General features: G+C 39.3%; 4 protein-coding genes across 8 annotated transcripts; 1 reads left to right on the forward strand and 3 right to left on the reverse strand.

Moving 5' to 3' along the window:
* Nucleotides 1-64: 64 nt before the first annotated feature.
* LOC144207691 (sodium/potassium/calcium exchanger 3-like) lies at nt 65-6,659 on the reverse strand. Of its 4 annotated transcripts, none has more exons than XM_077733325.1 (17): nt 6,125-6,659; nt 5,870-5,953; nt 4,865-4,941; nt 4,692-4,766; nt 4,268-4,352; nt 3,627-3,730; nt 3,467-3,541; nt 3,340-3,365; nt 3,201-3,254; nt 2,980-3,116; nt 2,744-2,913; nt 2,082-2,310; nt 1,627-1,793; nt 1,391-1,505; nt 1,213-1,325; nt 872-937; nt 65-786 (listed from the first exon to the last, which is right to left on the reverse strand). In XM_077733325.1, exons 1-17 carry the CDS (start codon nt 6,225-6,227, stop codon nt 664-666), a joined length of 1,803 nt encoding a protein of 600 aa, XP_077589451.1. In that variant the 5' UTR covers nt 6,228-6,659; the 3' UTR covers nt 65-663. The 4 variants fall into 4 exon arrangements, with proteins under 4 accessions (XP_077589451.1, XP_077589452.1, XP_077589450.1 ...); XM_077733326.1 differs by having other exon boundaries at nt 2,825-2,916; XM_077733324.1 differs by having other exon boundaries at nt 2,744-2,916.
* A 149-nt stretch (nt 6,660-6,808) lies between these two features.
* Nucleotides 6,809-8,950, reverse strand: LOC144207694 (uncharacterized). 2 transcript variants are annotated; one of them, XM_077733331.1, is made up of 11 exons: nt 8,813-8,950; nt 8,505-8,536; nt 8,296-8,426; nt 8,175-8,225; nt 7,996-8,073; nt 7,886-7,924; nt 7,697-7,756; nt 7,566-7,630; nt 7,353-7,482; nt 7,200-7,255; nt 6,809-7,140 (listed from the first exon to the last, which is right to left on the reverse strand). In XM_077733331.1, exons 2-11 carry the CDS (start codon nt 8,512-8,514, stop codon nt 6,942-6,944), a joined length of 819 nt encoding a protein of 272 aa, XP_077589457.1. In that variant the 5' UTR covers nt 8,515-8,536; nt 8,813-8,950; the 3' UTR covers nt 6,809-6,941. The 2 variants fall into 2 exon arrangements, with proteins under 2 accessions (XP_077589457.1, XP_077589458.1); XM_077733332.1 differs by having other exon boundaries at nt 8,296-8,431.
* Nucleotides 8,951-9,404: 454 nt separating this feature from the next.
* On the reverse strand, nt 9,405-10,869 carry zdhhc24 (zDHHC palmitoyltransferase 24). The gene is made up of 4 exons (XM_077733330.1): nt 10,691-10,869; nt 10,303-10,618; nt 9,917-10,194; nt 9,405-9,841 (listed from the first exon to the last, which is right to left on the reverse strand). The coding sequence occupies exons 2-4, from the start codon at nt 10,605-10,607 to the stop codon at nt 9,546-9,548; spliced, it is 879 nt and encodes a 292-aa protein (XP_077589456.1). The 5' UTR covers nt 10,608-10,618; nt 10,691-10,869; the 3' UTR covers nt 9,405-9,545.
* A 343-nt stretch (nt 10,870-11,212) lies between these two features.
* Nucleotides 11,213-13,474, forward strand: LOC144207510 (uncharacterized). The gene is made up of 9 exons (XM_077733011.1): nt 11,213-11,474; nt 11,564-11,623; nt 11,721-11,874; nt 11,960-12,043; nt 12,233-12,386; nt 12,451-12,577; nt 12,746-13,073; nt 13,148-13,239; nt 13,310-13,474. Exons 1-9 carry the CDS (start codon nt 11,293-11,295, stop codon nt 13,440-13,442), a joined length of 1,314 nt encoding a protein of 437 aa, XP_077589137.1. The 5' UTR covers nt 11,213-11,292; the 3' UTR covers nt 13,443-13,474.
* The last annotated feature ends 546 nt before the right edge of the window (nt 13,475-14,020 follow it).

Raw genomic sequence — 14,020 nt, forward strand, 5'->3', positions numbered from 1 at the left:
GAAATTATGAGTAATATTTTGTATTACATATACATAAGTGAACTACAGCTGTTTAAAGACAACATTCACGCAATGCAGCATTTTAATTGCCTGAAAAAAGGCCAATCGAGCTATCGGCATGCACATTTCAAAACATCCAAATGTGTTTTTTTGTGGGTTTTTTACAAGTAATGTGCAAGACAGCGCATTTATCCACAGTGTGAACCTCTAATCATTTACAAATACTACAATACATCGAAAGCACGATGAAAATGCCTTGCAAAAGAACTTTGAAAAGCAACCGCATGCTGTGTAATTCCGAGAAACGTGATTAAACGAGTACAGTAACCCCTCGAATATCGCGGTTACTGTATTCCAGACATGGGCGCAATAATTGAAAAATTGGCAAAGTAGGCTAGTCCTATTAGGAAAATTGGCTTCTGCTTACGAGTTTCAGTGTGGATTTTTACATTTTTATGAACTTAAAAAATAATAATTAAATAAGTGGAAAAATCGCAAAGTAGTGAATTTGCGATAATCGAGGGATTACTGTATTTACGTACAGTAGCGCAGTAGAATGCAAAGTGTATTTTTTTAACACGAGTGAGTTGTTTGCATTAGTGGTGGTAGAAAACCATGTAAAATATTTATCAAAAGGGTACTCTTAGACGTCAGGCATGAACTTCAATCCAGTGAAAAGAGCTCCTCGAAGACGATGCAGCAGAGGAGGAAGATGACGTAGAGCAGCATGAGCCAAAGGCCCAGCCGGCGGTCCAGTTTCCAACGGTTCAGATGGACGGACAGTACCTGGATGGTAAATGAGCACAGAGAACAGAATATATTTTCTCATTTGCCTTCAACCTGGAACAAAATGTGAATGATAGTCGCTTACAGTGAGTGTGACTGAGGCCAAGAGCAGGATGACCGAGTACACCAGGCCTCTACTGTTAATGGTCACCTAAAAGGCAAAAAAAATGCTCGTTTTGTTCCATCTGTAGACCACTTTCTTTTTCAGCCACAAAAAGTGAACTCGCCATTATTGACAACGTTAGATGTCAATGGCGCTGAAGGGTGAGCATCTATAACCCATTTTCATGAATTGGACGTCTATCATTGTCAACACCAGGCAATGTTTGCGTCACTTTATTTTTCAAGTGGGCCATTTCCAGCCCGCTGGCTGCACCTTTGACACCACCGACCCAAAAAAAAATGCATGTCAAAATACAGGCTTACCACAGAGCCGTAACTGACAAGGAGTGTCCTCAATGCCCAGGGGAAGCCCAGACCCAGCAGCACGTCAAAAATATTACTGCCGATGGAGTTGGACACGGCCATGTCGCCCAAACCTGCAGTCAAAGTGGACATCATCAAATTATTATTTTTTTTTTGCCAAGTGTTGACATAAACGCACCTCGTCGTGCCACAATGAGGCTGGCCATGCAGTCAGGGACGCTAGTGCCCGCCGCCAAAAAGGTAATGCCCATAATGACTTCTGGAATTCCAAGTGTGTAGCTGATGATGGTCACCTGAAAGAAAAGGAAGAGAAAACTACAATAGTCTGAACAAGTCACCTAATAAAACTTATTTCTCAGCCATAAATAAGCCCCACCCCACCCTCATATTTTGTTGTCATAAATGTTTTCGTACCATCCAGACCATGAGGTAGGAGAAGAGGGCGATCCAGAGCGTGGAGGCCAAAAAGGTGAGCAAGTACCATCGTTCCCACCTTGGGAGGCTGCAGTCGGGCACGGTGCAGTGCAGCAAAAGGTTCACGGGCCAGGAGAGAAACCACTTGGCACGCACACACCAGCCGTCTGAAAATAAACCGGCACACACACAAACACAAAAATTACATATTCAATCATTAACATCACAAATAGTATACAGTAATCCCTCCAATATCGCAATAATCGAAAAATGACAAAGTAGTTTTTTTTTTCAAGTCCTAGTAGCAAAAGTGTCTTCCGCTTACAAGTTTCAGATCATTTTTAATATTTTTATTAATGTTAAAAAAAATTATTAAAAAAATTATAGTGGAAAAAAATGTGTAGTGAGTTTGTGATAATTGAGGGATTACTGTATTTGAAACAGCAGGTACTCACCTGGTATGATGAAGGGTTTAAAGGGCGCCATTTCTTGCTGCTCTTCCTCCTCCTCCTCTACGACACCCGCCGCTATCCCGACTGGTCGCCCGGTGTCGTTTTCCACCGGGCGATCGGCCTCTGGCGCCGCCCCGTTTTCTCTCCCGCCGGAAGCACCACCGCCGCCGCCGTCATCCGCCGAAGCCGCGCCGTCTTTGGCGATAACCTGAGCCCGGATGAGTCTCTGCCTCTGCGGGGAGGGCAAATGAATGAAATCTGGGTAATCATCAAGTGTACCACATACAAAGGAAATTACTTTTAAAAAATGGTGAGGAAGCATGCAGGTGAGCATAGAGAAGGATCATCTTTGATTAATCGTCTTTGACATGAAGCTCATTTCTACTAGCTTGTCATTTCCTATAAAAAAAAAAGCCTGTCTGGAGTCTTTGTGATAATATTTGATCATTTCTGGAGAAACGTGATGTCACTTCTTCTGAGTTTATAAATAAAAACGCATTAACCGTCTTAGCAAAGCCATTTGTACTGGCTCGCCAAAAATAATCTGTTCCCTTTAGAGCCACGGACTGACGTTGACGGTTACTCACCACACAATTAAAGACCCTTTGGAGTGGGCCCCCAAAAGCGTCAAGTTAGTAAAAGGGTGTGCCAGCCATGCGGTGTACCTCACTGATGACCGTGCGTCCTGCCATGCGCAGACGGGTGAAGGGGGGGAAATGCGAGGTGATGAGAAGACGGAGGCTTGCCTCTGAGAAGGTGAGCTGGTGAGGATACAGGTTGAGCATCTCGTCCACCATCACGACCCCCGCGTCTTGACCCACCGCGGCGCACGAGTCTGCTACGAGACGCCGCCGGTGAATAGACGGAGACGGACGTTAAGTCAAACAAGGGGGGTGCTCACCTGGCTTTAGCGGCACCACGTCGGCGTCGCAATCTGTGGCGTTGCCCACCGCCGTGGCCCGTCGTAAAGTGGTCAGACATGGCTGACCAGATGGACTGCAATATCTCACCACTAGGCTGCACAGCGAGCTATTATACCTACAAACAAAGTATGTTATTGTTGTATCAGATGACATAATAGCGACACATAAATGAGGAAAATCAGATTATGATGATACTCACTTCATAATGATGATGTATATTCCATATGTGGAGATTAGTATAATAGTCTCCCACCTGCAGCCACATAAAAATACATATTGATTAATGTTTGCTCACATTAGTCAGTAAATATTTGTATTAAAAAAGGATCTTGACTTACCACTGGACTTTTTCATCGTAGATCACCTGCAATTTCAGAAAAAAATGGATGTTAATCATGCTTACACATTTATGTGATTATTATTTTGGATAAAAACATTGACTGAGAGGTTTTTTTTCTTCCTCACCACGATGAGTAAAATGATGGATAGGATGTAGAAGGTAGCATCGCGAAACAAAGGCCACCAGCTCAACAAAATGGGCTGGAGAGAAAAAAAAATACTAGTATTTTCTCCTCAAATCTAGCATAAATGTGCATAATCATATGTGTATTTTTGCATGTGAGACCTGTTCTGTAAAGATGCCACAAATGCCGATGATAACCAGGATGTTAAAAACCGCCGAACCCACGATTGTCCCCACACCAACATCTCCTTTCGTGATAAACACTCCTGAAAATAGAGCCATTAAGCCATTAAATCAGTATTAACACAACAAAAATAAAGTAGCATATGAAAATAAATGGTTTCATTCCAAATGAGGCCTAGTTTTTTGTTCCCAATAGAATATCATTACATAACGAGTCAGCTATAATTTGCAATTGCGCTTTACTAAATTATGAATGGTCCTGTTGTGGTTCCCTCAGATGATTTGAATGATTATTTCATTATTAGCACACAATGAAATATGAAAAAAGCTGAATGCTATGTTTATTTATCATTAGCCAAAGGCTGTTTGAGTATGACCAATAAATTGTGGAAAGGCAAAAAATCATGTGGAAACTGATTAAAAGGCCAAATCGCAGTTTCTTTTACAAACTGCATCAAATCAGACCAGTTTTTGCCACTAAACACAAAGCCCTTATCATTCCTAGAATTGTCTTCCATTAAGCAATGCCTAAAAGCACTGTTTATCTAGTTTATCTAGATACCAATTTCTTGCAGTGTTAATTCGGTGTGAGATTTTGAAAAAAAAAGTAGAAAACTGACCAATCAAAGAGGTGAAAAGCTCTGGAGCAGAACTACCAGCGGCCATGAAGGTTGCCCCGGCAACATCCTGGCTAAGTTGGAGGTTCTACAGACAGTGCAGACAAGAAAGTTCATTAGAGGTGGAAGCTTTTTTTTTTGTTCACGTGTGGACATCACATTTTTTGGTTGTCACAAGACTACAATGTTAAATTTTGGACTACAAAGGCCTGGTGTCCACTCATAAAGTGGACATTGTTTTCTCAGAAATGACATGTAAAAAAATCATTCAAATATTAAAGAGAAAATAAAAATGGCATGCTTTGCAAGAGTTTTGGGTTTTAGGAGGTTCAATCAAAATAGCAGAAAATAGAAATTGAATGCTTTGCAAGAGTTTTTGGTCTTCAAAATAGCCGAAGTGTTTTTCAAAATATCAAAGCCATCAAACCTCTGAGACTTTTTCCAATGACGGCACAAAGTAAACATCACACACGATGGCTAAGGCGTGAAACATGTAGATTGCCTGCAAAGAGAAGCCAAATTCCTCATGTGACACTTGAAAATTGACAAAAACAATTGTTAATAATTTATTTATTCCTTATTTAATCTCAGTTAACTCACACAGAGAACATGGAGGATCACCGCTCCCTGTCTTCGCTGCTCCAAAGTAAACACATCTTCAGGAAACTCACTAATGGCTGAAAAAGACAACAACAAACTAAATTAGGATCATGAATAATGGATTAAACAGCCAAAAAAAATAGAATGTAAAAAGTTTGCCAAGACCTATTTTTTAACAGCAACTTCACTTTTTAAATTTGTTTTACTACTTCACATGCATTAGAACTGTCCTAAAATTGATTACCAAAATCTGGCCTAGGATTTTCTTTGTAAATCCTTTTCTCGTGACTTCACATTATCTCTTTAACCATCTCCCAGACATTTGAAAAAAAAATGTGGTTTCCTCTCAAAAGCCGCAAATCCTGAATAATATCAAACGTGATGGTGAAATAAAGCATGCAAATACATTTACTGTAAAGATGCCTGATTAAACATGAAAAGCTTGGGGGACATACAGTAAGTCTAAATTGTAAGATTATAGGTGATGAGAGCGGTCCTGATGAAAAGGGTCTGCTGCTAATCAGCAGGTCATCGGTGCTTTGATTCATTTGGTTTCCGACGAGAGACACGTTCCTCAGTTCCTTAGCAACCACATCCCTCGCAGGCTATGTGAGCTTCAACGTCGAGGTAGTCGGCACTCTGGTGACCGCGTGATTTTGTCAAACACAGTAAACGCAGTGTAATATCATAAAATAACAGTTGTGTGGGGCCTGGTCATTCAGAGATCTAACTAATAAAACAGAAAATAACTAGGGGATTTTCTATGTTGTAGTTATAATGCAGCATAGACATGCATTACAATAATTGTGAATCATTATTTACTCCCATATTTAATATCCAAATTGCACATATTTGGTTTGAGTGATTTACTATAATACATCACACTGAGAACTTTCATCCTAATATTGGTTGTTATAGTATTAGGGTTAATTTGTGACAATTATAACAATTGCAATACTGTAAATGCCTTAACTAATAACTCCCAACATAAAAATCTTATCTTACCCGAGTCTGAAACAGAAACTGATTGATTGTTGTTATCTTTCTGTGTGTCAATCTCCTTTTTGGATAGAAACACATCCACCGAATCTAAAAAATAATAAACAGGTTAATTAGTCAAAAGGCATGTAGAACATGGGAATTCACAGGAAGAAATATTTGGCTTAATACATTTCCCTTAGTCTGGTATTTTGTGTCCAATGACAGAGTGAAAAATATATGATAAAATGTATTTTTTTTTAAATAAGCACTGGTACCAACCACCATTGGGATGCACCACCCAGGTGGCTGCGAGTAGACCGAGTCCACAGACGCAGAGCCGGGGGAGGAGCAGCGTCTGCCTCGCTCTCCTCGGCGCCTTCATCCCGGCCGCCGACACCAAACGCCGGCCTGCACACTCAGAACATGTCGCCCTTTTCTCGCCTCTCCGCCGTCCGCTGATATGACTAAAAAACAGCGCCTGTTGATCGGGATGTGAATGATCTGTGGGTCTCTGACGGATACGGGCTTGGAGGGGGGGAAACAAAACAAAACAACAAGCGTCTCAAGCAGTCATCAATCAGTAACTCAGCATCCGACGCCGATGGGAGGAATCCGGTTGAACGCGTCTTTTTCCAGCAGTAACGTCAACCAGCTTTCATGTGAAGACGTCAGCGTGTCTTCACGTCTTTACATCTCGAGTCAGAAAAGCATCTGATTGAGAGCCTAAATGCCGGAGAAGGCGGGTTCATATAGCAATTGCATAGTATCACCACAGGAGGGCGCCTGTTTGCTTTCAGCATCATATTGCTGAGTGGAAGAAGACATCCTGTTACAGTGGCATTTAAATGAAACTGAATTAAACAAGACCAATACATTCAGTAGTGATTGTAATTATTTCTGCAGGGATTTAAATAGGTGGTTGCAATTTAAAACTCAAAAATAAGTACATTTTTAAGTCATACATGTGTATTTATGCTTTAATTGTCATTGTAATAACAATGGCATAAATCTGACACACCCAGAGAAAAAACAACAACAACAACACAGCATACATATGCCAACACTAGGAAATAAATGCAACGTATACAATAAAAAATCAAATAGGGGGTAAGGCTCCATAGTGCACACTAAAGTAGGGTTGCAACATCCCACACACACTTCTCCAAAGTTTGTAAAATGAAAGAAAGTCTAAATTTCTTACATGAGCCACCGTTGCCAGAATGACCAAAATGCTGATAATAGCCATGTAGACCACATACATTTTCCACCTGGAGAACTTGTTGGTTACTGTGCACCTACAAGAGGATCGTGTGCCAACTAGAGTTGAATTTACAATTTAATATATGAATGTTACCTGTTTGTTGGTTGGTTGCTTGGAGGACTGCTCAATTCTTCAGCCTTTGTGTCCTCCTGTGTATATAACTCAATTAATATCACTGAGCCCCCAATAAACATTTTTTGGGGCTTATTTAATTTTTACAGGGTAATGAGCCTAGTGTAAATATACCTTAATACTCATATACTCTGTGGTGCTTTTTATTTCAACTGGGGAAACAAGAAGCATGATTTCCTCAGCAAAGGTCATCTCAGGAATATGTGATGCTTCATTTTCTCCCACTGAATCAATGGAAGTAGCTCTAGAAAACAGAACCAAAAAAATAACATTAAAGACACGATTCAATGAAATATATAGATATTTTTTAAATAACTAAATACTTACAGCAAAGCTTCACCTTCTCGGTCCTCTAACTGACTTCTTAGCTCTTGGTTTGCCAGCCTGAGATCCTAAAGTACACAAAACTGTCGCTTTCAAATGTGGCAAAAAAATCAAAATAAATACTAGTCTCTTACCTTGATGATGTTGGAATATTCTTCTACTGTTTCCTCTGCTTGCTTTAATTGCAAGTTATTCTGTCCCAGACAAATACATGTTATAGAATGACCCTCCAAACCAAAATAAACAAATGTGGCAGTATAAATGTGTCAATAAGTATTTAAATGAAACAATTACCTTTTAATCAAGGCCGAGGACATCCTTACCTGTTGAATGAATTCCTCCTTTTGCTGAAAAGCTTCCACCTAATGTTCAAAAGATTATTTCAAATACAGATACTAAAATTATATTTATATAATTTTCAGATAGAGCCAACCTCAATGTTTTTAAGCGCAATACTGAACTCGCTTAAGCTCCTCTTGTCTTGCTCTCTTTGCACCTGAAGCCTCCGAACCTGGCAAAATGTAATTAAAAATGTTGCAGATGTCGCCTAATATTATTTTTTATTATATATTTAAATATCAGATAAAAGTAGATATACAAGATATACTATACCTTTGCAAGTAATTTCTCATTTTCTTCCTTTATCAAATTGCTTTCATTCTCCTGCAAACGGAAAAACAAACAATTCATTATTTTGAGAAGTATTCCAAGAATAGTGTTAATGATTAAATACTTCTTTTTCTGATGGTAACACGGTCATCTTATCATTTGCTGCATCGACTAAGTTCATCATGTCAGTGTTTTGAAGATGCAGGTGACTCTGATGTTTGTCAAGTTGAGATATTTGTCCTTCTATCTCCTTTGCTGTCCTTCATATAAACACAGTCATTAAATGCATGTGAATTTGGAAAAATACATTAAAAACACAATTGGTTAACTTACATATTTTCATCCGACACCTGTTTTCTCCTGCTCTGTAATGAAAAACAACACAAACAAAAGTGCACGTTATACTATTTATAACTGCGCAACAAATATAGAATAAATTAGCAATAGTAATTACATATCGGAAAATCACTTCTAAAAAAGTAAGCTAGCAGGGAAAAAAACGTAAATAAACGATGCTTACGTATACATAGCTAATGAGCGAGCTAATGACAGCTGCTAAAACACGCAAACAATTAACTTTTGGGTGCACATAAATGATTAATACACATCTAAACAGACATTTGGTGTCAAATGAAGCTTACCACACTTTTCGTAGTTGTTGATTTCAAATTTGATTAAAGAAAGTAGAAACGCAGGTGCAGGATTGATTTCTGTTGACAAAAAAGATGCATTCAGGGGACATTGGAATTCCGAAAGAAAAAATAGTGTCTTTGTGAATGTGTGAAAAAAATGTAACATAAAAATCTCAATTGTTCTCTTGATAACAAACTAAAACATACATTTACATGACTAAGTTATATATTTTTGCCAAATGCTTGCTACCAAAAAAAAAAAAACAATAATAATGCCCGTAGCAATTATCCACTTTAGCATAGCAGCAATTTAATAATAAACTTGTAAATCACAAATGAAAAAATACACCTATACTGACAACACTTCAAACATAAAACAGTTAATTTAAATCAATTGGAAACAATTTGGTGCAAATAGTCAAGGAAACAGCTTTTTTTGATTACAATGATGAATACCAGTATTTTACTGAGAAAATATATTTCTCTAAACAGTAATATAAGTAATTGAGAAATCAAAATGGCTGATACTTAATTATGTATATATGAAAAAAAAGATGTAATAAGGCAATTGGTGTTAACGGTGGTAAAGGATCACTCAATGTCAATTTTGTGAAGCCACAGACAATAATAATAATAACAATATGAGCAATAATACATCCAGTGAGACTTTTCAGTGCCATTTTCCTGCTAGGAAATCATTTTTGAACATGCCATTCAAAGTATTAACCCTTCACAAAGTTATTCATTCTTGTTTTTGCTCAACAGAGCCGGTCATCTGGAAGTTTATCCCATCACCAGGTAGAGGTGACGGGATAAGTGGACAGATCCAGCACAGGTACCAGCGACTCCCAAGGGTGTGATGCAAATTGCCCACAAGTCCCAGGCTGTAAGGGCGGCGAGACGAGTACCACTCCCTTGTGGTTTGTCCTCGGAAAAGTAGAAAGAGATGGAAGAAGAAAAAGGCGGAAACCAACAGGAGGCCCACGACACAAGTGTCAGCAATAAATGCAAAGGTGAAGGCACGTGCCGAGACCTGGCCTAGTAGGAACAAACACATTAAAAAAAAACATAAATGCAAGGGATCAAAAGTACAAAATGCATTCATGCTATTACCTGAAACCAGCATGATCCAGGGTAGCAAGAGCAGCAGAACACTGTGCACTGTCACACCTTCTTTTAAAATGACAATAAAGACCTCAGCATTCATCAGTGTGGCGTAAAGGAGACCCGACCACATGAAGAGCAAGCAGCTCAGGAAGTAACGGTAGTTACGGAATCCTACACACTGCCCGAAGAAAACACAGTGGTGGTCCCGCCTCAGCACGCACACTTTGCAATCGTAGCAGTGGGAGCAGCGTGAAGGAGTGTGCGTTTCACATGCATAGCAGTACCTGATGGATATTTAAAGTGAATAAAAAAGACAGTAGTGTTATCAAATGATCATTTTTAGATAAGACAATTGATAAGACAAATGCATTGTTTACACTAAATATGCTGACCTCCAACCCTGTCCCACGCCGTCTCCTCCCAGGAAAACACCCTTGATGCTCGGGCTGGTTCTGACAAAAAGCACGGCGTTCCAGCAAATGTTGCAAAGCATAAAGTATTGGGCTAGCAGGTGCAGGGATTTCCACCGCGAGGACCATTCCGTCTTTTTCAGCTCCGCCGACAACGGAGCCTCGAGTAATACGAGGTAGCTCACCTCTGCGGTGATGGAAAATACCAGGAAAGTGTTGAGGATTACTGGGAGGTGATAGCACGTCTTTTCCACTTTGTGAAACACTCGGGCGGCGTAGCTCGTCATGGTCTCCTGCACTGTTGTTAAAAAAAGACACATACAGCTGAGCGGAAGAAGTCTTGTTTTGAACGACGCACCGTGGTTGCTACCTTCATTAGCCAACAAGCGACTCGGTTAGCTTTTGAAGTACAGGTCTTGCGTTAACTAACTAATGTTTTGGGGATTTATTTGGAGCATTGTGTACTAGGTTTATGAATAAATTAGGGAAAAAAGGTAGAGGAAAGAATTGCGTGTACAGTTGCAAAACTTCCGCTGTATCTGCCGAACCTGAAAATTTGATGATGTCACATCCGGCGCAGATTTGTTTGTTTTTAAATATAGGTTTTTTTTTTGTGGAGGTTTTTTTTTAATTTTTTTTAAATACCGTGTTTTCCGAAAAGAAAGAGTGATTTGCACATACAGAGTGGACTTTGCTCATTATAAAAAATAAAAATAAAAACGTTTGAACTTTTTGGACATTTGCTGACATCTTGCCATTTGACACATTTCCCTTAAAATTCCCTTGAAATCTTTGACCTGTCATCTACATCCTTCTCTGAATAAATGATGACATTTGGCACTTCCACATCCTTGCTTTTATTGATTTTCTGTATCCATACGAGGGTGCTGGAGCCTATACCAAGATAACGATGGGCAAGAGGCCTTATAAAAATATATCTATTAACTATACCATGAGACGATATGTCAATATATGCAAATCTACTGCACTCAAAGAGGATTTCCTGCCTTTGTTCCCTCCCACCCACAAAGTGACCTTAATCTCAGTGGCCTTTGCAAATCTGCTCCCATGGCTGCGTCGGAGAATTTACTGTCACTTTGGAATCTAAATGCAAACACTCATAAAAATCTGAGCAGAAATATTCACAAAAGAAGGTAAGATCCTTTTATCCTTTGGTGGGGTTCTAAAACTAGCACTAATTCTAAAATAGTATATCCAACTGCATTATATTATCACTGTTTAGTCTCCCAAAGCCAAATGCATCGAAATATGACCACGGCTCTCGTACAGGATTCCAAACGATGTAAGTATCTGGACCAAAATATGATTAATCTTATGGGGAAATCCATTGTTTTGGGAATAAGTGACTCCCTTGACTGGTATTGCATGTTTCTCCTCAGTCAAACAACACATCTGCGAAAACGCTGGCTGGAGCTGAAGGACCGAGAGCACGCCGCCCAGCAGTGTAACCGAGAACTTCTGCAGCAGTTTGACAGAGCCCAAGACGCACTGAGAGACATGATAGCCGCCACGGCTGCTATGAAGACTCTTCGGGTACGCAGAAAAAGGCCATTTGGACATCAAGGAGGCCTCATTTCTACTTTTTAATGCAAAAACATGAACAGTTTGACCCCCGTAGATGGAGTACGACCTATTTCTAGAGGAGAACTCTACCGACCGACTACAAGAACTGGGAGAGAAAACACAAGTTTATTACAAACAGGTATCAAATATAGACATACTAGCCTTAAAAGCCAATATAAAAAAAATAACGGGAATGGATTAATTTCTATTTATAGTTCATTCCTTTGGGAAAATTTGATTTGAGATACGAGAGATTGGACATATTAAGCCCTTATCTCAAAGTATTACTGTATTAGGGAGCTAATAGTACAGTGTATTTCTCCAACAGTGTTTAAAGCTGGATTTGCAAAGAAAGGAAGCACAAGTGTCCAAATCCATTGGACCAGTAGACATCTCATTGTCCACAATGGCATCAGATGCAGATGATGCTGCAAGAAGCCAAAAAAGCAGCCAATTATCCCTGGAGTTGGATTTTAAACCAGGTACAAATAGTAAAGCAAAGCAGTAAACTATGCCTGGCATTATTGACATATTTTTCTCGGTTAGTCCGTCTGCCCACCAAATATGGCGACAATGGAGACAGCAGCACTAGCAGAGAGTCTAGAAAAGTGACGAGTGAGAAGAGGAAGAAGAAAAGAAACAACCTACAAAAAGACAAAAGCAGCTCCCAAGAGTGAGATTTTCTCATTTTTACACTCTAATATTTATGCATCATGATATTAGAACTATTTTGAGCCATTTTGAAAAGGCAGAAATTTGTATGCAAGTTGCCTCCAAATGAAAAAGTACTCACATATTAAAGTGCACTTGGATTGAATGTTACTTTCCTCTGATGTTTCAGATCATTGAGAATTTCATCCGCAGATCCAAATTCTAAAAGAAACGAGTCATTGTACAAAGAGAAAATTGAGGGACATCTTACTGGATCCCCACTGACCATCAAGAATAAAATAGGAAAAACCCCAAAGAGCAATTCTACCAGTGATTCCCCAAATTCCCAAAGTGAACAAGAAGTGGCTAAAAGTCCTTTCAACAATTCTCCTTCCCCGTCTGAGTCAACAAAAGGTGAAGATGATGAGGATAAGGATGCTGAGACACAAGAGAAAAGTCATGAAAAAGATGAGAGCGACTTTATGGATGACAATGAGGCAGAAGATACATCACCAGAAGTAGGATGGAGATGTCGGCCAATCAGACGAGGGGAACGGGCAGGAAAAAAAACAGGATTTGGCTTTGTTTGCAGGATGAAGACGACAATGAGGACAATGTGGAAGAAGAGGAGGAAACAAATGAGAGAGACTCAGATGACATCATCGTCTCACATCCACAGAACAAGTAAGAAAAAGTTAAATTGTTATTTTTGTTCCAATAAAATGAGACAGATGAACAAAAGTGATGTTTTCAGACCCAGGGTGCACTTCACTCCACAAGAAAGTTTTCAAGACAACGACAGCCAGGCAGGAAAATCGGATGAAAACTCAAGTGACGACGTGGAGAGTCTCCTTGCACCTCAACCTCAAAAAACGATACAAAAGTGAGTATACAGTAGAATAGAATATATTAGGTGTAATGAATCGACCTCCATGTTTACTTTATAGGGACAAATGCACCAAAACAGGAAAGAAATCCAACTATAACATCACCACCAAAAAAGGTATTGTCAAAAAAAATCAACAAAAATGCAAATTCATGGCCTTTATGGATGTTCATTCAGGTTTTTGTTTAATTTCCAGCTATGTGCAACATGGACATTTTCCAAGCCAGACCACAACTGGATGAGCAGAGTGACTCTGATGAGCATTTTTATAACTAATTACCATCATAACGAACTTTGTATACCAGTTATCCAATAATACAAGGAGTACACATACATAAAAATATGCTATTCAATTTTTTTGTTGCTGAGAAGAAGTGGCAGATTTCATTTTTTTATCTGAAGATTTGGAATTATCAAGTTCAAGCGGAAATATTGTTGAAATTCCTTAACAAATTGGTTCTCATATTTTGGAATTAACATAAAAAAAAGGTGGCTACTTACCAAAGTCTTCTTTGCCCTCCATTAAGTGCATCCTTATTTGGGTTAAAGCTGGCTCCAGCACCCCCGTGACCTTAGTGA

This window comes from Stigmatopora nigra, chromosome 14 (assembly GCF_051989575.1).
Source record: "Stigmatopora nigra isolate UIUO_SnigA chromosome 14, RoL_Snig_1.1, whole genome shotgun sequence".
NCBI classification, from domain to species: Eukaryota; Metazoa; Chordata; class Actinopteri; order Syngnathiformes; family Syngnathidae; genus Stigmatopora; species Stigmatopora nigra.